Source organism: Euprymna scolopes, chromosome 22 (assembly GCF_053919585.1).
Source record: "Euprymna scolopes isolate OS-2025 chromosome 22, ASM5391958v1, whole genome shotgun sequence".
Taxonomy (NCBI): domain Eukaryota; kingdom Metazoa; phylum Mollusca; class Cephalopoda; order Sepiida; family Sepiolidae; genus Euprymna; species Euprymna scolopes.
Genome location: NC_136503.1, coordinates 84,771,976 through 84,797,311, shown reverse-complemented (window position 1 = coordinate 84,797,311; position 25,336 = coordinate 84,771,976). Strand labels below are relative to the sequence as shown.

Below are 25,336 nucleotides of genomic sequence, written 5' to 3'. Positions count from 1 at the left end.
TTAGTGCTTGTGTGGTACGAACTAAATTCGAACTTGGCACAAACCAGGTTTTCAGTTCGTGTCGGTAACCACTTAGCCATCATTAACTCTTAGCCATCATTAACCCTTAGCCATCATTAACGATAAGTGTTATATTGATAGATTTCAACCCAGATCACGGCAATTTTCTTCCTTTGTCATAAACATCGCTTATGGAATGTGAGGATTAAAGGACACATAAAAAAGCAAGAGTTACGAAAGTAAACTCAAGTCCACCTTCTATTCTCTTTAATAGTATATAGTTATATGACTATATCTCTTTCTGATCAGACGCATCTGTTGAAGGTTACGTCCTTGACAATCAGTCCTTGCCTCTGTTGCGCTTGGATATAGTTCTGTTTAGCACTAACATGTCATCCTTACTCAGATTTTAACATTTTCAGTGTAGGCTGTAGTGGAAGCGATAGTGCACTTGTAGAGCACTCGATTTTCAAAACCTGTTGAAGAAGTAGTGAAAAATGTTAAATAATATTAACACACACATGCGTCTAAATACATATATACATACACAAAATACACAAAAATTGCTTATCAGGTTTAATAAATCGATATTTTAATTAATGAGCCGCCAATTATCAAGGCCTGGATACAACTCGAGCATAAGTGTTAAAATGATTGTATATATAAGAGTTAATTTTTGTAATTGTGTGTTTTTACGGTAGTAGGAGCATGTGAACACTGCCGTTGTATTCACCTAATGAAAGTTCTACTGCCTTGAAGGCAAATGCATGCATTAAGTCGCCTCATTTGACCGGGTACATATATATATATATATATATATATATATATATATATATATATATATATATATATATATATATATACTAATGATGGGACGATTCCAATATTTTCCAGATTCAGATACAATTACCGATTTCATAGTAAATTCCTGATTCCGATACAATTACCGATTCCGATTCTTTATAAATCTCTAAATATTTAACTATACAAGTGTTTATATTGTCCCGATTACTGTAAAAACACATCTTAAATATGCATATATTTTCTCAAACGTAAAAACACACTTGTGAGGGGATGATATAAGAGATTTTAGTTTTACTGAAAGTTTACATAAATAAATATTTTATTATTATTTTTTATTACTACAATCAGTGGAAGATGTTTCTTAAACATAAAACAAGCAAAAAAGATAATTTAAAGAATCGGTTTTGGAATCGGAAAATAGGCTAAAATTTCTCCGATTCCGATACCGATTCCAATACCCCAAAAAGCTACGATTTTTTTTATTCCCGATCAATCGCCTCCACACTAATATATATATATATATATATATATATATATATATATATATATATATATATATATATATATACTAGCATTTGAGCCCGGCGTTGCCCGGGTGTTTGGAGGTGTGTGTTGAGCAAAAAAAAAAAGCGGTAGCAGGAAGGCAGGCTCGAACCCGAATCGCAAAGAAGGAAAAGAACGGGAAAAAACGTGACATCTTTTCTGTTACGACCACCTCCAAATCGAAAGTGACGTAGGTTTTAATTAAGGCTAGACAATCGCAAATTTTCGAAAATATCGGTGAAAAAAGCGACCACCCCCTGTAGAAGAGTAAAGATATTAATGTTTTTAGCCAATTTTTCGATATTTGCGTCTGAAAACGATACTGATCTAGTAAAAATCTGTCGCCTCTGTCGAAGGTTTTATGCAAACATACAAACATACATTTATATATTGGTAACTCAAATTTTCGATCCAAACCGATTAAAATGCTTGCCCTATTTCTTAATACTTTTTATGTAAAATTTCAAATGTTTAGACCAGAAATTGTCTGAGTAATTTGGTAGACACCGAAGCGGTCGAATTTTGTTTAAATTTGACCCCTATTATTACCCCTTAACATTCATTGTTTTGGGCTCAAATCAAGTTATTAGATCCATGTCCAAGGAACTTATATCTAAAATTTTAAGTGTTTAGACCAAAAATTGGCGGAGGGGGTTGGTAGTGTTCTCAAAGGTCAAATCGTTGAATTTTGACCCCTTAACCGCCTAATTCATGGCCGAAAATGGATTACAAAGATTTTCCCAAATCTCAGTACCTTGTATATCAAATTTCGAGTATGTAGACTGAAAATTGACAGAGTTATTGTGTAGTGAAATGTACACACACAGACAGACAGACAGACTGACAGACTGACACTTTTACTTTCATAGATATACTAGCATTTCAGCTTGGCGTTGCCCGGGGTGTTTGGAAGTGTATGTTGAGCAAAAAAGAAGTGGTTGTAGGAAGGCATATTCATACATATACAGGGTGGCCCATAAGTCACTTTACAGTTTGAAAATCCAATAACTTTTTTTTTAAATGACTGTAAATAATTAATTCTTTTTTTATTACACCGTTTATGATGTGCAAATTTGTTTTGACTCAATTACGAAAGGCAACGTCTCTTTAGTAGCCTCCATTTTTGGCTTTGCAAAGTCAAGCTCTTTCTAATCTATTCTTTATGACAGTTCTTAACATCGGAAGTTGTAAGGAAAGAATTTCCTACGTATGTTTGCCTTTAGTTCTTGGATGCTTCGAGGCTTATTTGCATATACTTTGTCTTTAAGATATCCCCAAAGCCAAAGTCTAGTTCTGGCAAATTAGATGAACGTGGAGGCCATTCAAAATGGAAATTTCAAGAGATTTTTCGATCCTGAAACATCACAGTTAACAACTGCAAGGGGGGGGATGACAGCTGTAATTGCTCCATTTTGTTTGCCACCAATGCCCTGGCATGTATATGTGCATATATACGTATATACACATATATCCATATGCATATATATCCATATGAATACCTATACATGACTACGTGTACATATATATCCATCTGCTTATACACACACACACACACACACACACACACATATATATATATATATATATATATATATATATATATATATATATATACTAGTGTTGGGTCGATTAATCGGGATTGGAATCGAAAAACATCGGATTTTGGGGGGTATCGGAATCGGTATTAAAATCGGAAAAAATGTGAGCCTAGTTTCCGATGCGAAAACAGTTTGTTATTATTTTTATTTGATTTTATCTGAAACAAAATCTTTCACATTTGGTAGTAATAATAAAATAATAAATATTTATTGGTTTTCGACTACTACTAAGATAAAAATAAAATCTATAGATAATCCCCTACAAGTATCTGCACATTTAACATTTGCTAAAATAATAACTTCCTAGTTGAAGATTTAGAGATTTATAAAGAATCGAAATCAATAATAGTACCGGAATTTGAAATTTAGTACAGAATGGGTAATTGTGTCGGAATCAGGAAAAATATTGGAATCGCCATACATATATATATCCATATATATATATATATATATATATATATATATATATATATATATATATATATATACAGATAGTTATACATATAAACATATACACATATATATGTATATATACATATGTTTATATATACATATACATACATGTATACATATATATATATTATATATATATATATATATATATATATATATATATATATATATATATACATATGTTGCGTATGGAAGGGGGCAGATCCCAGTAATTAGAGAAAGGACGTAAATAGGATTGAAAATAATATTTATTATAAGAAAAAAAATGGAATCGAAGTCAGTATTCAAGAGTTGAAAAGAATACATATTGCAATTTAGATGCAGTCCTAGGAATGTGGGGCATTGTCCATTGTGTTAGAATAACGATACAACTAGAGGTCAGAGTTAGGACAATGGAAATCAAATTTAGGAATTTTCTTTGTGTTGCCAAAAAGTGTGTTGGAGAAATATGCAATATGTAAAACTCACGTGAAAAAATATTCGCGTGTCTGAGCACGTTGTGACGTCACAAAGAAAGATAGATTCAATATATTCAGTTAAGAGGGTTCGAAATCAGTCAGAGAGTTGAGAGATACAGCTGGGATTCACAGCTATGAGACTCGGGAGAGAGGAGAGTTGAGTTAGCTGTCCTTTTGAAAGCGAACCAGAAAAGGAAGTCAAGGCAATGTAAAACTACAAGGCATTCGAATATCATCATTATAATCAGCTGGAATAAATGTCTTCATGTTATAAGTAAACCTTTTGTCTTTGTTTGTCATCCACTGAAAAGATAATGTGATTTTGTCAATCGTCTTTGTAAATGAACCTTGTATGAAATCCACTTTCCAAGTGTTAACGGTATCCCTTCATAAATAATCATAGCTGTGAATCCCAGCTGTATCTCTCAACTCTCTGACTGATTTCGAACCCTTCTTCATGTTTAAAAGAACTGTCCATTTCTCATCTCTTCACATTTATATGACTCCTAAGAATAATATGAAATCTCCAAGAATTTTCATCACCGTCGTTCCCGTTATATGCTGTTATATGAATCCTCCACTATTGAACACATATACTAGCAGGAACATCCGATAATGCCCTTGATTAAATGAGAATCAACAAATGTTCGATATTTCCAATATTTTATTGTTATCAAAATCGATTTCACTTTTTCAATCAAATCTATTGATCATCGACTAGAGATGATCCAACGCGGTGTACCAGAAGAAAACTTCCTGCCGTTTCCTGCAGTGACTTAGTGTACAATAAATTGTAATCTACATTGCACTGTAAAGACATACTTTTTTACAAGGAATCACCACTTATCAAGGCTGGGTGGCCTTACGAGGGTAAGGGTTAATGAGTGTATGTTAGTCAATGGGACAATATCGTAGTAATCGTAAGTTGTGGAAATTTGGTAACTTGGATTACTTAAGGGGATTACTCATCAAGAATTTGTTTACGTTGAACTTGAAGACAACTATATTGTAGTCAGTTGCAAAGCAGGAAAACGGCGTGCAGTTTTTAGAAAGATTTGTTCATGGAACAAAATTGAAGTTTAGGCACAGTAAAAAGTGGGAGAAATTATTGATAGTGGTTTCAGTTAAGTGTTTTTCGTGAAATTCAGGACAGTGGAGACCATAGATTGGAGCCCAGACGAGCACTTGCCATGAAAATAACGATAAAGTAAAAGCAGGTTCGCAAGGTCTCTTCTGTGGGAAAGAGGTTGCAGGGAAGAGAATATGGCATCCCCTACTAGGCTACGAAGTCTATTTTGAATTCTGTCAAGACAGGATCAATTGATTCTAGCAGCTCCTGCCCAGATGTGGCAACAGTACTTCATTTTTGGACATACTTGGCTGTTATACAGGTAGAGAATTGCATCAACAGTGAGATATATATTGGAGCGGTACAACGATCCCATCATTTATCCAGCAGCCTTGGCAACGGATTTGATGTACTTGTTCCATTTCAGATCAGGAGTAAATTTAGTAATAAAGATTTTTTCAATTTAAGTAAATTAAAAACTCATGATCACTAAATTTAAAGATAGGGATAAACTAAATAAAAAAAACAAGAAACATCAATAAATTTCATTACAAATCACACCCCATTAATCACTTACACACTCATCCTCTTAAGTCTCTTTTAAACACGCCTCTAATACTCCACATACTAAGATTCCACAAAAATGCACCTTTTCACTTAAGTCTCCACAAAATTAAATATTGGCTGATTTCATTGCTACACTATCTTTGTCATTCCATATGATTATACCCATTACTTCTAAGCAATTTCTCTACATACTCCAAATATTTATCTATTTCCCTCAATCCAGCCACGTATATTTTAGCACTTGGCATATACATGTATGTTATATTCCATATCAAGTCTCCCTCAAATTTTTAAATGGGGAAGAATTGCTGTTTTAGGGTTGGAATCTATCTATTGTTGGCTAGTTTTTGACTTTGAAGTAATATTTTTGCACCCCACATCAAGCGGCTTCATCCTTTGTCTGGAACGAGTGCCATAAAAAATATGATTTGAAAGCCATTAAAAGATATCAATAAAAGAAAATTCCAAGATTGATTTGGTATTCTCTTTCAGTACTTGGGATTGACTCCGTAAGCACTGACATCCTCTAAGGAATTATTTCTTACAATTACGAAAAAAATTCGTAATAACACTTACCAAGGATCAAATTTATTTTCCCGGAAGGGAGTCTGAATTGCTCCTCCATATATTTCGGTAGAAATGTCCAAAGTCCAACCAACGAGAAAAGTAAAATGCAATCAGAAACAAGGATTGTTGTATAAATCGGTTTTTTCAAAAGCAAAATCACAGAGAAGCAGAAATCTGAAAACAGAAGAAAATATTTTCAGTAGAAAAAGAAGTTTATATCAAAAGTCGTGCCAAAGTCTATCGACTTTATGATTTGTGGAGACAAACAAAAGTTACGAGATAAGAAGAAAAGCGTTTAAAAGTGTTCAAAATATTTATACTTTGTGCGTACCTGTGTGTGTACGAGTGTGTTTGCGTGTGTGTGTGTTTGCGTGTGTGTGTGTATGTGTGTGGATTTGTGTGTGTGTGCGCGTGTATGTATGTGTGTGTATGTATGTGTGTGTGTATGTTTGTATGTATGTGTGTGTGGATTTGTGTGTATATGTTTGTGTGTGTGGATTTGTGTGTGTGCGTGTATGCGTGTGTGTGCGTGTGTGTGTGTGTGTGTGGATTTGTGCGTGAGTGAATTTGTAAGACTGTGTATAAGCTGTTACTATATTTAGTGATCCATAATTGTTACCTATGTTGTTTATTGAGATGCTTGTAGCCAAGCGGTTACGGTCAAATTAAGTTGTCTACTGCAATGGGTTTGTGCAGTAGTGTTATAACTATGGATATGACAACAGCATATTCTTTTCATTGTTTTGACTCTCGAGCATATATTCGACACAGCTAGACACAGTTAATTGGCGGATCGACTTAGGTTCTCGCTTATGTGACTAAGGCAAGCAGGTGCTCAACTCCCGGACGCCTCTTTTCTTCTTGTTTGAAACCCGATATCAGCAATCAATGTGCGTTTTGATAGAATTGACCAATCAGTATTTAGTATTTTAACCAATAAACATCGAGTATTTTACATTTCTCTACTGCCGCTTTTATGTCTGTTTCTGAAACAAGAATTCTACAATTTAATTGCGACTAGGTGCTCGACAACAATCGCCGACCCTTACACTGTTCCGTAGTCTCCTTTCATCTTTTGTTCTGGAGTTCTGGCCATTTCATTGTCTAACACAATAGTAGCTGTCGAGAGGGAAAGCACGCACAGGTTCACAAGTATAAAAAAAATGAAACAACTTAAACAAAACTTGAGAGAAACAATATGTTAAAGAAAACACTCCAACATATTCTGTATATATCAGTTGGGCTCTGTGTATGTGACACCATCGTATGTAATAACCTTCTAAGTTCTAATGTCCACATCTATGTCTTCTCTCGAGATCGTATTCGTCAGTTGCCGTCAGTTCATCTCGATCTGATTCAAACTACAAACTGTCTTCAAGTGTCGCAAAATCAAGACTGTCTACAAATTGTTCCTAACTGTTGTAACCTTCACTGACATTCCTAAAACTGTCCATAAAGAAACCTTCAATATATTACCTGTATATATGAAACAAATACAATGACTTGTACATATGAAAAAAATAAAATGACCTGTATATATATATATATATATATATATATATATATATATATATATATATATATATGCAGGTCATTTTGTTTAAATCAAAAAATATAATAACCCGTATATATGAAAAACATAAAATGGCCTGTATATATGAAATAAATAAAATGACCTGTATATATGAAAAATTAAAATGGCTTATATTCTGGATGTTTTTTTCCCCAGTCACCTGCGATACTTGGATTAACAATCCTATTCCAGCAGCCGTTTGTGTGCCTTGGTGAACAACTTTGTCTTTCTACTAACCTCACTCCTTAAAATCTCTATTCTGTTGATCAACTTAATTCCTCATTTTTGTTCTTTTTAACACTTAGGAGGGGCACACTCAATTCCCCATATACAACTTTGTTTGTTATCCTATCCCGCCAAGTACCACATAAGACTGCTCTTAATTTTCTTGTATACCATTGTGCACATTTAATTTGTAAGGGTCCAGCTGCCTGCTTCATAACGCAAAACATTTTCAATGCTATATCTGCAAAACTAGATTGTAAGTTTATTTTTAAGTTTTGTTTTCCAAACTTTGTCTAATTTGTATAACACCTTCCATTCCAAATTCGAATTTTCTTTTTTACTCTCTGCAATCCTAAAACCAAAATATCTAAAATATTCAATATATCGCCATTCAGTGCTTTAGCATCAGTCTCATTCATTCAACATAAGGAATGCGTAAGGTATATGAGAACACGGTAAACACTTTTAGAAAACCAGAAAATGAAACTGTTAAATCGTTGAAATTTACAATTTCTTGTAACAAAACTAATGAATATTAATCTACGTTTTAATCTGTATATATCACCCTTCGGCTGCTATCACTAATAAACTCAATTTCAGTTCGAAAGCGACTGTAAGCTTTAGTCGGGTAGTCTTTATTTATGTCCTCCGTTGCTCAGGCTATTGCTTCCATCAGAAAGGATTTGGTGAACAGTCACGTGTAAAACGGTACATGTAAATGCTGTATTTTCATTAAATTTTCGGTGTTTTTTCTTCCGTCTTCATTTTTCGCCAATCGCAATTAAATTTTTTTGTTGCGAAAAGAAAAATTCGATTCTCCATTTTTTAGGCTATTGCATCTAAAAAAGAAATCTGAAAAACAGTTTCATATATAAATTTAACGTAAAATGATCACCTCTTTCGAACCAGACAGTTTTTTCAAAACAGGTAACGGATTATATTTGTTCTTAATTTTGGCCCTGGTCAAAAAAGATTTAAATATATCATTGTAACAAAAGTCATAAAAGACACAACTCCTTCCTACTACTAACCCTAAATCCGGATGATAATCTGAAAAGTAAAGCGATTACTAGTGGTTTTATGATATACAAAAACCTACGGACAAAATCCAACGACAAAAGCATAAACCCATAAAATAAATAAACAAAAGATTTAAAAAAAAAACAGTTTTTATATTTTATTTTTATTTAATTAGCAATAATGCTTGATATTATTTTTCTTGACAAAATATTTTAGTTTTAAACAAATTATTTCGATATCTTGTAAATAAACTGTATCCTTGTAGAGGTTACCTAGTGAATTGTCGCGAAGTTTCAAGTTTTGTTTTGTTTATTTTACGTAAATAAAAAAATACATTTTATTTGGATGTTATTATGATCTATAGAGTTTAGTTTTACTAATATTTTAAAAACAATAAAGATTTTATCATCAGTAAAAGCAATGGAAAATTAAGTTTAAAAATATTAACAGAATCGATTTTGGTATTGGAAATTAGGCACAAATCTTTCCGATTCCGAGACCCTAAAAATTTCCGATTTTTCCGATTCCTGATTCCGATTAATCATCCCAACCCTAATATATATATATATATATATATATATATATATATATATATATATATATATATATTAAAGCTCAATCGAGCACCTATCATAGGAATAACGAAAGAGATATAGACCCTCAAGATGAGGACAGTAGTCCGAATAATTATTATCTAAAAAAAATTCTAAATATAAAATTTTTATTTTTTTTTTTACCTTTGACGATTTTTTTGATAGGTGGAAATATCTGTTCGACAGATTTCATAGTTTCAGCAATGAATGTTCCGTCGTCTCCTGCAAGAGTATTACAATGGCGTCGGAGTTCTGATGCTCTGTGAGGAAGTGTTCGGGGGAAGCACACAAGCGGAAGAGTAATAAAAACAGACATAGTTCCAATAACAATAAAGCCCAGCCACCAAGCTCCAATCCAACCAGACTCTCCTTCCAAGAGTGATCGTGCACGATCTAGAAAGATAGCAATTCAACACAGACAAACACTACTGCATTTTATTATATTTAAATATGAATTTTATTTCTGAAAATATGTGTTTTCAAAATCAAGGAAAAGGGCAGAAATTTATTATAAGAAATACTGGAAAACATTTATTTTGCATAGATCATTTGTAATTATATTGCTTACAATTGAGTCACATATGAACGCCATGATTCAAATAAGGCCATACTTTTGAAAACTAGTCATAATTTTATTAATATGGCGTCCATTGTTTAAATAGCCACCATTTTAAAAATATGACTACCATCTTTTAAATAAATATTTGAATTTTTTAATATTGGTGCCATTTTTTCATATAACAACATTTTTTTTTATTTGGCTTACATTTTTTATTTCACCGTCATTTTATTTTAGTCGTCATTTATTATAGTGTTTCCAGTTTTTAAGATAGTCATTATTTTTAATATGGCAATTATTTTATAAACATGGTCGCCATATTTAAAAATATAACCACCATACATAATATGATTACCATTTTTATAAATATTGCTCCTGTTTTTAAATATAGCCATCATTTTTTTAATATGTCTACGACTTTATAAATATGATCATCATCTTTTAAATATGGCAACCATCTTTCGTAAAATTTTGTCGTCATGTTTATCATATAAACACCATTTTTTAATATGGTCAACATTTTAAAATAAAGCCACAACTTTTAAGTGCGGCCACACTTTTTAAATATGGTCACCATATATATATATATATATATATACATATATATATATATATATATATATATATATATATATATATATAATTACTGTGATAATTATTAAATACCTACAGACACTAGTGTTTCATCCTTTCGGGAATCATCAGTACAGGGTGTCACGATTAACGCGGGTCAATAGATTCGAACCCGGCAACGAAGCCATCTCTGACTCCATTATATATATATATATATATATATATATATATATATATATATATATTTGTTTATTGTTATATAAACATGCTCACATCCCGCTGCTACAAATAGCCACTTGTTTCAATCAAACAACAGATATCATTTGTAGCAGCGGGATGTGAGCATGTTTATATAACAATAAACAAGTATTAGCAGCTCTTTTTATTGAGCACTATCTAACAACCTCGTTGAATTCATTAGTCCATTACTTTTGAAATTAAAAAAAACCCGAGTATATATATATATATATATATATATATATATATAAGTGAAAGTGTCTGTTTGTCTGTGCATATGTGTGTCTGTGTGTGTACATTTCCCTACGCAATAACTCTGTCAATTTTAAGTCTACAGACTCGTAATTTGATATACAGGGTACTGAGATTTGGGAAAATCGATGTGATCGGTTTTCGGCCAGAAATTAGGCGATTAAGGGGTCAAAGTTCAACGATTTGTTTTTTGCGAACTCTATCAAACTCCTCCGACAATTTTGGGTCTAAACACTTAAAATTTTAGATATAGGTTCATTGGAAATTGATCTAACTTAATGACTTGATTTGAGCCCAAAACAATATATTTTAAGGGGCCAAAATAAAAGGGGTATACATAGGGGTCAAAGTAAAAAAGATTGACCACATTTTTTTTGTTCAACATATATATCCAAATACCTGGCAACGCCGGGCACCCATGCTATTATATATATATATATATATATATATATATATATATATATATATATATATATATATATACATTGTACAAGTGTTTGTGTATAATTATGTCCAAATTTAAACATAAATAATCTTAAGGATTCTTTTAATTATTATCCCATCAGGAAAAAATTGATGAATTGAAAAAATGAAAAATATTGTTGACGAAAATACAGAGCAAAGCTAGGAAATTGAATGTGCCAAGGAATTAGTAGTAAGCGATTAAAATAAATTTAATTGTCTTTAATTTATTTATTAGTTTATTAATGTTCATTTTAAACTCACATTTCAAATCGACGGGAATGATGCTGATTAAGGCTCCAAGGGAGAAGATGAGCGCCGGTCCAATCATCGAAATACTGAAGAGTAAAACTGAAAATAAAACCTTCAAAACGATGTGATCATTAAAACGATGTGATCATTAAAACGATGTGATCATCAAAACGATGTGATCATTAAAACGATGTGATCATTAAAACGATGTGATCATCAAAACGATGTGATCATCAAAACGATGTGATCATTAAAACGATGTGATCATTAAAACGATGTGATCATTAAAACGAAGCATTGATCTGAAAATGAAATTGATTTTTTTAAAATGCTGAAAATAAATAAATGTCGGATGTCAATATTATAAAGTATCTGCCAATTAAAGGCCGGCGATTGAGAAAATGTGGTGTAAGAAAGTATAAAATTAACCGGAAATGAATGATGAATGAATGACGGAGGAAAGAGCAACGATGCGAGTCACTCACGCGTTCAGACACACAAACACACAAATAAGCAGATATAAAAGAAGTTCCATAACAACTCTCCCTCTCCCAAATATTCCTTTCCACCTGCGCAGATATTATTGCTCATATGCAGCAAGCATTTTGTCCATTTCAATCGGCGTCAGTCTTACAAAAGGGAAAAATCTTCGCAGCATCAAGAAATCCCTGTGAGAGTATAATTGCTGCGATTATAAGTATACATGCTGAGATGGCTAGATGTCGAATTGCAGTACAGAAATTAAGGGCCCTTGATTTACGGAAAATGTATAATAATTTATAAATAATAGAAAATCAATAATTTCCCCGTTATCAAACAATATAGAATTACTTCCACGGTAACGTACAAAGTTGAATTGCATAATGTTTGGCCAAAAACTCCACCTAGAACTCCGACTAAGACTATATGGATGAAACTACCGTAGATTCTTTGATTATCAACGGTCTCCATGTCCTGGCTATCATAAAAACATGACACTTCTAAAGCATTTCGACTAGATCTGATCCCCGCCATATTATTAAAGAAATACCCTCTTGAGTTTGTTCGGGTTCGTTTTAAGCACTATAACAAACAATTTGCAAATTCTTACTTTCTATAATATATAATTTTCTCTGTGATGCCAGTTTTCAATAATTTTGGCAGGAGAATTGTCACGCAAAATCATCACCCCATAAATCTCCTGCCGCGCTTTTAGATCTTTGAAACGTTACCCAATCTAGGTGTGTTGAAGATGCTAAACTTCTTTCTGATCAACAGCATTGGTTTAAGCCACCTCGCTTTAATGCGGATGTCCAAACAGACATGCATAAACCGAACCCTGAATATCTTTTTTTACATAGGAGTTACCACTTATCAAGGACCGGAGGCCACTCGAGGATAAGGGTTATTGAGTGTACAGTAATCAATGGGATACATTCGTAGTGATCGTTAGTTATGGAAATTTGGTAGATTGCATTATTTAAGGAGGCGGTTCATGAAGAATTTGTTTATGTTGGACTTGAAGACAATCAAGATGTAGTCAGCTGGGAAAATGGCAAACGGACGAGAGTTCACAGCCGTGTAGTTCTAAGAAAGAAGCTTTGTTCATGGAATATACGTTTTGATTTAGGCACAGTTAAATAGTGGAAAAAGTTATTGACAGTGGTTTCAGCTAGACAGATGTTTTTCGTGGTTGACTCTAGGGCAGTAGCGCTAGATATCTCCAAAGCCTTTCACAAAATCTGGCATGAAGGTGTTTTCAATGCGGATGAATAGTTCATATGATCATACTCTTCTTTGTTAAAAGAACCACGAAGGTCGTTTTCGGTGGCCTTACATCCAATAACCATGGCATCAACAGAAGTGCTCATGTATGCAGTGTAGGAACTGCCTATTTGTGTGTTTTCGTTTCTGAATATGTGGCACCAGCAACTGTATGCCGATAGTGAGCGGGTGATTGTGTAAAACATAGGATGAAAACAGAATTTTAAAAATCTGACACGATACTAAAAAAAAATCAAAGATGGAGAAGTTTTTTTCTCATGAACTCAGAACGCCAAGGAACAAAAAAATCGACAAAATGGACAAAAAATATAACACTTGTTATTGAAGAGCAAGTGAGAGCATTTTTGTTTTAAGGGTCGAAAAAGGAAGCATATACAGTTACATTTAAAATGCATCGAAACTTTTCAAATGCAGTGAATACGCTTTTAACTGAAGTTTTCCAAACAGTCGACTCAGCATAAAAGAAAACAAGAACAACCACCTTACAGTGTAAAAATGGGTCTTATTTCTCCATATTGTTTCAAATATTCCAGGTGTAATTCTATGGAAACGTTGTTAGTTCTTTGATCAATGCTGAAATCTTGCATGATGGTTATTGTTATCAACAAACATCAGATTCATGCATCAAATTTAGAGAAAACGGAAGTTCAAAGTCAGAGTGACTGTGAGAGAACTTTCTTGTTTAAGATGGGACTTTAACATGGTCCAAGTAGTGAATCCCTACGATGAAAGAACTGAAGTTATTACCAAAAGTATGACTTTCATGTTTTCTGTGACGTTGACGTAGATATCTACAAATTATATCAATTCTAAGTTAAGCTATGCCCAATGTTTTGTTTCTTTTAGTTTGATGACGATTATTTAATTTTACTTTGGTGATGGTTGGCTAAGTGATGTGGACGCTAGTTTGGGCTCAAACTTGGCCGAAACCATAAGCTCCTCCTTGTGATGGATGTGATTGTTTTTTAATCAAAAATACATTACTTTGAACTAATGCCGAATACTCTTTTATGCCTGATTTTGCTGATTCTCAGAAAGAAGTTCACTTAGTTTAAAAAAAGAAATTCATATATTTTTCATGTTATCTCTACAATTATATAAATGCAACTTTTTTCTGTGTGTGAGTTCGTTTCTTATAGACTCCGAAACGGCTGAACAGATTTTCTTTAAAATTTATAGAACTTTAGTGCATAAGTCTGGGAGTGATCTTAGTTAAGTTTTGTCTCAGAATACCCCGATAATTATCGATATTCAATAATCTAAACCGTTATTATAATTTATCTATCATTGGTGAAACCATTTTTTCCACATCGTCGCTTAGCAACAGTGATAGGACAACGGGCCGTGAAAATTCTACTGTAAGTTGATACTGTGTTTATTTTTGTTTGTTTGTTTTTTGTTGTTAGAGTTTCGGTAATTCTAATGATTTGATAGCGCATAGGTTTTAAGTACTTACATAGCCAATTCTGAGTAACGATGGATGAATCTTGTGTCAGTCCTGGAAATGGTCGAAACAATTTACGACTTGAAAGCCGAGAAAAAATTTAAAAGAAAGACAACACTAATCACGCAAAAGTTTAGCAGTGGTATCAGATTAGGATTAGCGTTAAAAATTGTATCCTAAAAATGTGTAAAACACTTCCTAATAATAAAAAAAAAATTGAAAATGACTTGCAAATCGGAGAATGCTTCAGACATTTATAGGATTGATTATGGATTCTACGTTAATAATTGAGATTGGCTCATTAAATACGAAGAACTACAAAAGAAAAAATTAGATTATTCGAAGATGATGCAGAATGGAGCTAGCTGAAGAGTGTTGTTTCGAAAAAAAAAGTCCTTCGCAGTCTTCTTAAGTCTAGTGATTTTAACCTTCAATTGGGTAACGAATCAATAAACCCGATGACACTCTCCGATAATGATGCAGACTTTACAACAATCGAATGCTTTCTTTTCTATTATAAATGCTTTGGAGTAAAAAAAAAAAAGGATCTTTAATATAAGGAGAATATATCAGCCTTCGATAATAGAAGAAAATATTCTAGGTAGCAGCTACTCATTACATAGTAAGTCATTCGTCCTCTTCTATTTTCTACAAAGTTTTTAAATTCTTTTTCACTAAAAATAAGGCATATTGCCCCTTGTAAGTGATGGGTGACTAATCGGAATCATGTCCAAAGGGAACTATGTGGAGAGTTGAGCAGTGAGATATCTATTCAGATTACATTTAAATTTCTGCATGTTATTTGTAGTCAAGGAAAAAAGGAACGGGAAGATAATTCCGAAGCCTAGCAGTCCGAGGAAAAAATATTAAAGTACAAGGCTTTTAAGCATCTGGGGTCGCTGCAGTAAATGGGAAGGATATTGCTGCTTGTCGAGTTAGTTGCATGTACGTCAAGGGGGCACAAATACAATAAGTTCATCAGAGCATATTCCATTAAAGTACTTTTAAAACAGACACAGGTATGCAGCATAATACAGATATGTAGCATAACAGCGATGACACAGAGGTTGAAGCTTGGCCAATAGTTCCGGGTTTATTAAATTGAAGACTTTGGGGGGGGGACCTTGTCTAAAAGAGAGAGACTAGTGTCATGTGGCAACAATATTATATGGATGGGTAAATCAAAATTCGATAAGAAATATTTAGCTTATTATGTCTTAACATAAATTGTGTTATTCTTTTAATGTTTTTACAACTGAATTGTACTTACCCGAATAAATTCCAGTGTGCGTCTTTTTCGTTACGTTATTCTCAATAAAGGTGGGCAACAAAGTGGCGCGTGGTGCCTTGCACATACCTTGGACGAGCATGCAAATTATAAAAATGACGAATACAATTTCACGCCGTTTCGAATTCTCTTTGAAGATAGTTTGGCATTCTTCTTCATTTGTGGCCGTTTGGGATGCTTGACCGTCGGGTTTTTGAAGGCATAAAATATCACCCACATGGTTGGAAGAAGCGAGCGTAGAATTACCCAGATGGCTAATTGGTCGAAATAGGTAAGTGAGGCTGATCCCGCAGACGGCGATTGCAAAGATAAAAGTCATCTTCATCAGAGCACGGGGAATGTGAAAACCTTTCCCAAACTGAGTTGAAATCAGAATCACTAAGAAAAATCCGACCTCATTACAACTTGTAATGAATCCAGTCTCCGAGCTGGAAAGACCGAATTGTCTTTGGATGGAGCTCATCTGGGTCGATACATATGTCCCCACCGAATAGGCAAAGCACCCAGAAAGAGCATAGAGTAGTGTAAAGGTTGTGACATTTTGACCTCGATTTAAAATAATCTGCTGCCAGATTAAACGAGTAATGTTTTTTTGCTGCGATACTCGTTCTTCTTTTGGAGCGATTGATGCGGATAAAGAAACCGGGGTCGTTTCATCAAGCATTGGCGCTGTTAAATCGAGAACTTCGGTTTCTTCGTCGTCATCATCGATATCCGAGATTGTGGTGAAAGTCCACGGTTCAAACGCGCTCGTCGTTAATTCTTTTTTACTTTCTGAGGTCATTACAAAATTGAAAGCTTTTTCAATGTTGAAGGCAGATATAATGGAAAGTGAAAATGTTAAATGTGTGTTGTGTTTAAGATTGTAATTGTGTAAGCATTTGAAATGAAGCGTTTCTATGTAAATTGACGAATTGGGTGTTCGAATGTTGGTAAAGAGAAATTAGAAAATTAACACGGACATAAATGCATCGAGCAGCTTCTCGTTTTTCTTTGTTTGTTTTGTTTTGTTTTTTTGTTTGTTTGTTTTTACGAAATAATGAATAAAGGTGTAATTAATAAAGATGAGATTTCATAAAATATATTTCACTGATCGCTTGTAGTCGACATTTTGTCACTCTGCACAAAATGCTTACTAGAATATCAATTATAACCATCAAAGTTCATAGCAGGGCTGTGGAGTCGGAATCAGGTCAGAATTGAAGAGGGATTCAGTTTTTCGAAAAAGTTGGAATCGAACGTAGTTGAAGCTGGGGAGAGTCGGAGTTTGGGGGTGGAAACGGACTTAGACTCGTAAGAATTCTAAAAATTGGATTAAGTCTTATTATTTAATCTCTTAAAAATTAATATTTTGCAATCATTGAATTCTAAGAGTTAGAGTCGAAGTTGAAGCCATAGATCTTATCATCATAGATCATAGATTCCGCGCGCTCGTACAAGTGATAGGAGTTGAATTTTTTTATCTCTGCAAAAACAAGACAGACTGACTTTGGAAGATTTTAAAATAAGGTGTGAGAGACGTATATTTTGGAATTTTGTGAAACGCAGTCGGAATTCTTAGAATCCTTGGAGTCAGAGTCAAACTTTATTTCTTTCAACTGAATGCCGAAGTCGGAGTTTTAATCTCCAAATAATAAACAAAAAATCTGAATATGAGAAAATTTAAAAATATGAATTCGTACCTCGTCACTTAGTTTTTCCGATAATTACCGATAGGAAATAAATTCCAAAACTTTATAGACATAAATTAGTAAAATCCAAGAATCGTTAATCCATTGTTTATTCTGTTGTTTTTAAGACAGAACATTCTAAATTGTAAAATGAAGAACATTGAAAAGGATATCAGTATTCCGTTTTCCGAAACAATAAAAATGTCGAACGTTTGTGTCTTCTTTTTTTTCTTCTTCTTTTCAATCGGCGCCACCTTAATTTCTAAAATCCAGAAATTTTCCAAATAACAAATATTTAAAAACAAATATTTACGAATTTTTTTAAAAGTTGTTTTTTTGTTTGTTTGTTTGTTTTTTTTTTTTTGTTGTTTTTTGTTTTGTTTTTTTTTCAAACCTGTAGATTTAAATCGTGCTACTTGATTTCAACATAAAGTTCGTTTTTATATCGGTTGTAATAACACACCCAGTAATTCTTAAACAAGTGTTAAACAATTGATTTGCGTCTGCGCCTCTCAACATCCAAACAGCTTAATCTGAATAATCGACCGAGAGAATAACCTATTTTAAAATTATCGCATTAAAACCACTTGATCTCTGGCCGTAACATTGAACAATTCACGATTCATGATTGAAGGATTGCTTAAGTGTAATACATGATATCATGTTTTATCAGTTGCAATCAACGAATTTTTGTTCAGAGCTTATTTTTATTGTATTTTTCATAAACGATTGCTCTATAATGAAGAGTAATGTGTATTAGGTGTTAAGTTTATATGGTGTTTTTATGATATTTTTTAGATCTTAGATATACGGCATAATCACGTTAACACACCGGCTTTCGTCAGATCACTGAAGTTAAGCAACGTTGAACTTGGCTAGTACCAGATGGGTAACCATTTAGGAATTCTAGACGCTGTATGTGCTTTACGCTTATCTCGGCATTGTTTGCAGTCGTTCTGAACCTCCACTTGCCACTGGTATTCAACAATGTCGAATTAGGAGGGGTGTGGTTGGAGATTGTGCAACTCTTGCCACAAAAATTTCATGCGCATGCACCCTTATAGTGGGTATCCATAGTCTGTCAAGACTGAAGGAAGCGGGGGTTTTTTTTAGGTCTTTTAATGTATTTCTTTTTAAAAAATTTTTTTATAGAAATCAATTCAGACAAGACACGAAGCCACCTGATGTGAGGAGCTAAAACACTACTTCGAGGTCAAAAACTAGGCATCGATACGTGTTAAATATATAGATTTCAGACTGGGAAAACAGCAATTCTCCTCCCTTGGTTAGAAATATCGCTCATGGAAGTATAGGACAAAATAAGAGAAGCGAGGGTTACAAAGCTGTGGAAAGTGAAGCTAAGGTCCACTTTCTAATCTACTGACGTCATTTTTTCTATTCATTTAAATAAAATGTTCATAAAAATAATAATTTTTAATGCCTCATCCTTTTGTTTTTTGTTTTTCTTTTGTTTATTTTCTACCAACGATGTATACAATATCTCGTAAACGACAAGAAATAATGCATTATTGATTAATTGTTAAAAAATAACAATTAATTGAGTACAAATGTACTTTAGTAAACCGGAAGTATGTTTTTGTTTTTCTTTTCAGAAGAGTTACGGTAGGGAAAAGAGCAGTAAAAACGAATGCAACAGAAAACATTTATTGAATTGAATTTAATTGTTTATTTTTATGTGATTAACACTAATAAAATGTAATATTCTATATTTTAAAATAATTTTAGACGAAATAATTTTTGCAAATACACAAATAAAATATAACATTGAGTTTAGAATATTATAAAATAGATGGCATGTATTTTTATACGTTTATTTCAGAAAATATTTTTTAGATATGAAATACAAGTTCAAATTTGAATATTTTGAAATGTTTGCGTATATTTTTTCAATAACTTTAGTTGCGAACCTTGAATTATGATGTTTGTTAAGATGAAAGTCTTTAATAAAATAAAATGAAAGTCTCAAAAGTCTAAAAAAACAATCATTAAATTTTGAATTAACGCCTTTTTTCATACCATAACACTTCCGAAAATGAAGTAATAAATACTTCTGGTTAGTTAAAGTGTAGTTTGTTCTTGAATTGAAATTCATAAATCGGCTGAAATTTATTTACCACAAATTTAGTCGCCACAAAAACGTCTACCCAATGAATAAGAAAAGTAAGACTGCAACGGTTTCTTTCTGTTTTCTCTTCTAATTATTTAGCTAACGTATTTTGTTTTTAACATTCGGCGCCATTTTTGTTCGTGTCCAGTGTCTCTACTTTCTAATAACGAAAAGTAAAAAAGAAAAAGAATAAAATTTTAAAAACGTTAAGTCATTGTTGATATTGGTTAGGTAATCAAAATTAGCTCACGTTTTTTTTAACTCTTGATAGTTCAGTCCTATCTTATTGGAATTTTAAAACGCATTGGGAAGGTTTACATCAGAAAGCAAATAGAAAGTCGGATAATCTCTGTCGTTTGAAATGAATGCGGAAAGATATTCTCACTCTAGCAAATAGGAAGTCGATGATTTAATTTCGTTTCTCATATCTGACTTATCATTATCAGTTCCGATGATATAAAAATAAAAGCATGTTTTTATCGTTACATCATCAGAAATGGTAATTATAAGTTATAGATAAGAAATGAAATTAATGCTGTAATTGTATGTTTTTATCGTTACATCATCAGAAATGGTAATTATAAGTTATAGATAAGAAATGAAATTAATGCTGTAATTGTATGTTTTTATCGTTACATCATCAGAAATGGTAATTATAAGTTATAGATAAGAAATGAAATTAATGCTGTAATTGTATGTTTTTATCGTTACATCATCAGAAATGGTAATTATAAGTTATAGATAAGAAATGAAATTAATGCTGTAATTGTATGTTTTTATCGTTACATCATCAGAAATGGTAATTATAAGTTATAGATAAGAAATGAAATTAATGCTGTAATTGTATGTTTTTATCGTTACATCATCAGAAATGGTAATTATAAGTTATAGATAAGAAATGAAATTAATGATGTAATTGTATGTTTTTATCGTTACATCATCAGAAATGGTAATTATAAGTTATAGATAAGAAATGAAATTAATGATGTAATTGTATGATTTTGTATGAATATCTGTGCGAACACTGGCGATGTATAATTTTTTCGTCATTTTTGGTAGAGAATGTACACTAATTTCAAAAAGTGATATCCGGCCCCTTCCGTTTCGATTTACTTTCTTCCCTACAAAAAGAAAAGTTAGACACAAGTTCGGTTTTTCATTTGGAGAAATGCAAATCCTCAAAACGCTATGCTCCTAATGTGAACAAAAGCAAACTTTGCAACAATCTAAAGGATTTCTCATTAACTGATTTACGACAGAATAAACAAAGTGTAGCATCAGAACAGGTACTACACTTTGTTTTCAACCAAACCGACCTTCAGTTGAATACTTCAATTAATGGGTATTAGATCTTTTAGATTTGATGCTTTTTAGCGACTACGTGTTTGGGTTTCTTGCCTAGAGTCGCAGTCGACATATTTTGTGTTGGGTTCTTTCACAATAGAAACATGGGGAAACAGAACAACGTGTTGCACTTTGATATATTTTGCCAATAAATTTGATTTAATTTATTATTCAAAGTACCATTTTTGCAGTATAAGACGACCGAATGTTGAAACTCGGTTTCTCCGCCTATTAGTAAACACTCTAACCATTATGCGAAATGGTTCAGTCAAAAAATAGTTACTACGTAGCAAAATGCATATATTGCCAGAGTAATAAACTCGCTGAGAATGCATGGGGTATGTAAAGTAAATATCACTTATTTTGATATCTGGGAAATAGTGTGCCCAAAAATTCTACAACCAATAGAAAGGTGCTATGTTGGGATGGCTGTCTGTGGATTCGTTTCCAAACTACCACCAAAAGCGAAATATGACGACCCAATATAAGACTGTAAGAATGTAAAATACTAGCATGGGTACCCAGCGTTGCCCGGGTGTTTGGAGGTGTATGCTGAGCAAAAACAAAAAACCTGTCAATTTTTTTAATTTGACACCTATTATGACCCCTTAACATTTATTGTTTTGACCTCAAATCAAGTTATTAAGTTAGATCAATATCCAAGGAACCTATATCTAAAATTTCAAGTGTTTATACCAAAAATTGTCGGAGGAGTTTGGTAGAGTTCTCAAAGGTCAAATCGTTGAACTTAACAGCCAAAGTTCTGACCGAAAACCGATCACATAGATATTCCCAAATCTCAGTACCCTGTATATCAAATTTCGAGTCTGTAGGGTAAAAAATTGACAGAGTTATTGCGTAGGGAAATGTAAACAGACAGACACACAGACAGACACACAGACACACAGACACGTTCACTTTTATAGATATATAGATGTTAAAAAGGTAAAGCTAATCCAAACCCTTAGAAACATGTACACATTTGTAACATTTTAAAAATAAAAAAAACTGTTTCTATATTTCATCAATGATTGGTTTTTATTTTTAATGCTTTCTGAAAATTACTTTGATTAAAAGGAAAACAAAGCACTAAAAGTTTAAAATATGTACTGCATGTATGGTGTAGAAAAATGTCTTACTTTGTTTAAAGCGTTTATGGTGTGGAAAAATGTCTTACTTTGTTTAAAGCATTTATGGTATAGAAAAATGTCTTACTTTGTTTAAAGCATTTATGGTGTATAAAAATGTCTTACTTTGTTTATGGTGTATAAAAATGTCTTACTTTGTTTGTGGTGTATAAAAATGTCTTACTTTGTTTAAAGCATTTATGGTGTAGAAAAATGCCTTACTTTGTTTAAAGCATTTATGGTGTGGAAAAATGTCTTACTTTGTTTAAAGCATTTATGGTGTAGAAAAATGTCTTACTTTGTTTAAAGCATTTATGGTGTGGAAAAATGTCTTACTTTGTTTAAAGCATTTATGGTGTGGAAAAATGTCTTACTTTGTTTAAAGCATTTATGGTGTGGAAAAATGTCTTACTTTGTTTAAAGCATTTATGGTGTAGAAAAATGTCTTACTTTGTTTAAAGCATTTATGGTGTAGAAAAATGTCTTACTTTGTTTAAAGCATTTATGGTGTAGAAAAATGTCTTACTTTGTTTAAAGCATTTATGGTGTAGAAAAATGTCTTACTTTGTTTAAAGCATTTATGGTGTAGAAAAATGTCTTACCTTGTTTAAAGCATTTATGGTGTAGAAAAATGTCTTATTTTGTTTAAAGCATTTATGGTTTAGAAAAATGTCTTACTTTGTTTAAAGCATTTATGGTGTGGAAAAATTTCTTACTTTGTTTAAAGCATTTATGGTGTAGAAAAATGTCTTACTTTGTTTAAAGCATTTATGGTGTAGAAAAATGTCTTACCTTGTTTAAAGAATCTATAGTGCAGAAAAATGTCTTACTTTGTTTAAAGCATTTATGGTGTAGAAAAATGTCTTACTTTGTTTAAAGCATTTATGGTGTGGAAAAATTTCTTACTTTGTTTAAAGCATTTATGGTGTAGAAAAATGTCTTACTTTGTTTAAAGCATTTATGGTGCGGAAAAATGTCTTACTTTGTTTAAAGCATTTATGGTGTAGAAAAATGTCTTACTTTGTTTAAAGCATTTATGGTGTGGAAAAATGTCTTACTTTGTTTATAGTGCATAAAAATGTCTTACTTTGTTTGTGGTGTAGAAAAATGTCTTACCTTGTTTAAAGCATTTATGGTGTGGAAAAATGTCTTACTTTGTTTAAAGCATTTATGGTGTGGAAAAATGTCTTACTTTGTTTAAAGTATTTATGGTGTAGAAAAATGTCTTACTTTGTTTAAAGTATTTATGGTGTGGAAAAATGTCTTTCTTTTTTTATGGTGTATAAAAATGTCTTCCTTTGTTTGTGGTGTAGAAAAATGTCTTACTTTGTTAAAAGTATTTATGGTGTAGAAAAATGTCTTACTTTATTAAAAGTATTTATGGTGTAGAAAAATGTCTTACTTTGTTTAAAGCATTTATGGTGTATAAAAATGTCTTACTTTGTTTATGGTGTATAAAAATGTCTTACTTTGTTGTGTAGAAAAATGTCTTACTTTGTTTAAAGCATTTATGGTGTAGAAAAATGTCTTACTTTTTTATGGTGTATAAAAATGTCTTACTTTGTTTATGGTGTAGAAAAATGTCTTACTTTGTTTAAAGCATTTATGGTTTAGAAAAATGTCTTACTTTGTTTAAAGCATTTATGGTGTAGAAAAATGTCTTACTTTGTTTAAAGTATTTATGGTGTAGAAAAATGTCTTACTTTGTTTAAAGCATTTATAGTGTACAAAAATGTCTTACTTTGTTAAAAGCATTTATGGTGTAGAAAAATGTCTTACTTTGTTTAAAGCATTTATGGTGTAGAAAAATGTTTTACTTTGTTTAAAGCATTTATTGTGTAGAAAAATGTCTTACTTTGTTTAAAGCATTTATGGTTTAGAAAAATGTCTTACTTTGTTTAAAGCATTTATGGTGTAGAAAAATGCCTTACTTTGTTTAAAGCATTTATGGTGTAGAAAAATGTCTTACTTTGTTTAAAGCATTTATGGTGTTGAAAAATGTCTTACTTTGTTTAAAGCATTTATGGTGTAGAAAAATGTCTTACTTTGTTAAAAGCATTTATGGTGTAGAAAAATGTCTTACTTTGTTTAAAGCATTTATGGTGTAGAAAAATGTCTTACTTTGTTTAAAGCGTTTATGGTGTAGAAAAATGTCTTACTTTGTTTATGGTGTATAAAAATGTCTTACTTTGTTTAAAGCATTTATAGTGTACAAAAATGTCTTACTTTGTTTAAAGCATTTATGGTGTGGAAAAATGTCTTACTTTGTTTAAAGCATTTATGGTGTAGAAAAATGTCTTACTTTGTTTAAAGCATTTATGGTGTGGAAAAATGTCTTACTTTGTTTAAAGCATTTATGGTGTAGAAAAATGTCTTACTTTGTTAAAAGCATTTATGGTGTATAAAAATGTCTTACTTTGTTTAAAGCATTTATGGTGTAGAAAAATGTCTTACTTTGTTTAAAGCATTTATGGTGTAGAAAAATGTCTTACTTTGTTTAAAGCATTTATGGTGTAGAAAAATGTCTTACTTTGTTTAAAGTATTTATGGTGTAGAAAAATGTCTTACTTTGTTTAAAGCATTTATAGTGTACAAAAATGTCTTACTTTGTTAAAAGCATTTATGGTGTAGAAAAATGTCTTACTTTGTTAAAAGCATTTATGGTGTAGAAAAATGTCTTACTTTGTTTAAAGCATTTATTGTGTAGAAAAATGTCTTACTTTGTTTAAAGCGTTTATGGTGTAGAAAAATGTCTTACTTTGTTTA

At 32.0% G+C, this 25,336-nt stretch overlaps 1 protein-coding gene across 1 annotated transcript in view; it reads right to left on the bottom strand.

Moving 5' to 3' along the window:
* The window catches only part of LOC145243536 (solute carrier organic anion transporter family member 2A1-like), a 54,079-nt gene extending 35,530 nt beyond the window's left edge, over positions 1–18,549 (bottom strand). Inside the window, exons 1-4 of the mRNA XM_080106509.1 lie at positions 16,284–18,549; positions 11,818–11,904; positions 9,615–9,863; positions 6,069–6,233 (exon numbers count right to left, since the gene is read on the bottom strand). Of these exons, the coding sequence (XP_079962635.1) occupies positions 6,069–6,233; positions 9,615–9,863; positions 11,818–11,904; positions 16,284–17,085 (1,303 nt within the window). The 5' untranslated portion in view covers positions 17,086–18,549. The remainder of the gene's footprint in view (positions 1–6,068; positions 6,234–9,614; positions 9,864–11,817; positions 11,905–16,283) is intronic.
* Positions 18,550–25,336: the final 6,787 nt, after the last annotated feature.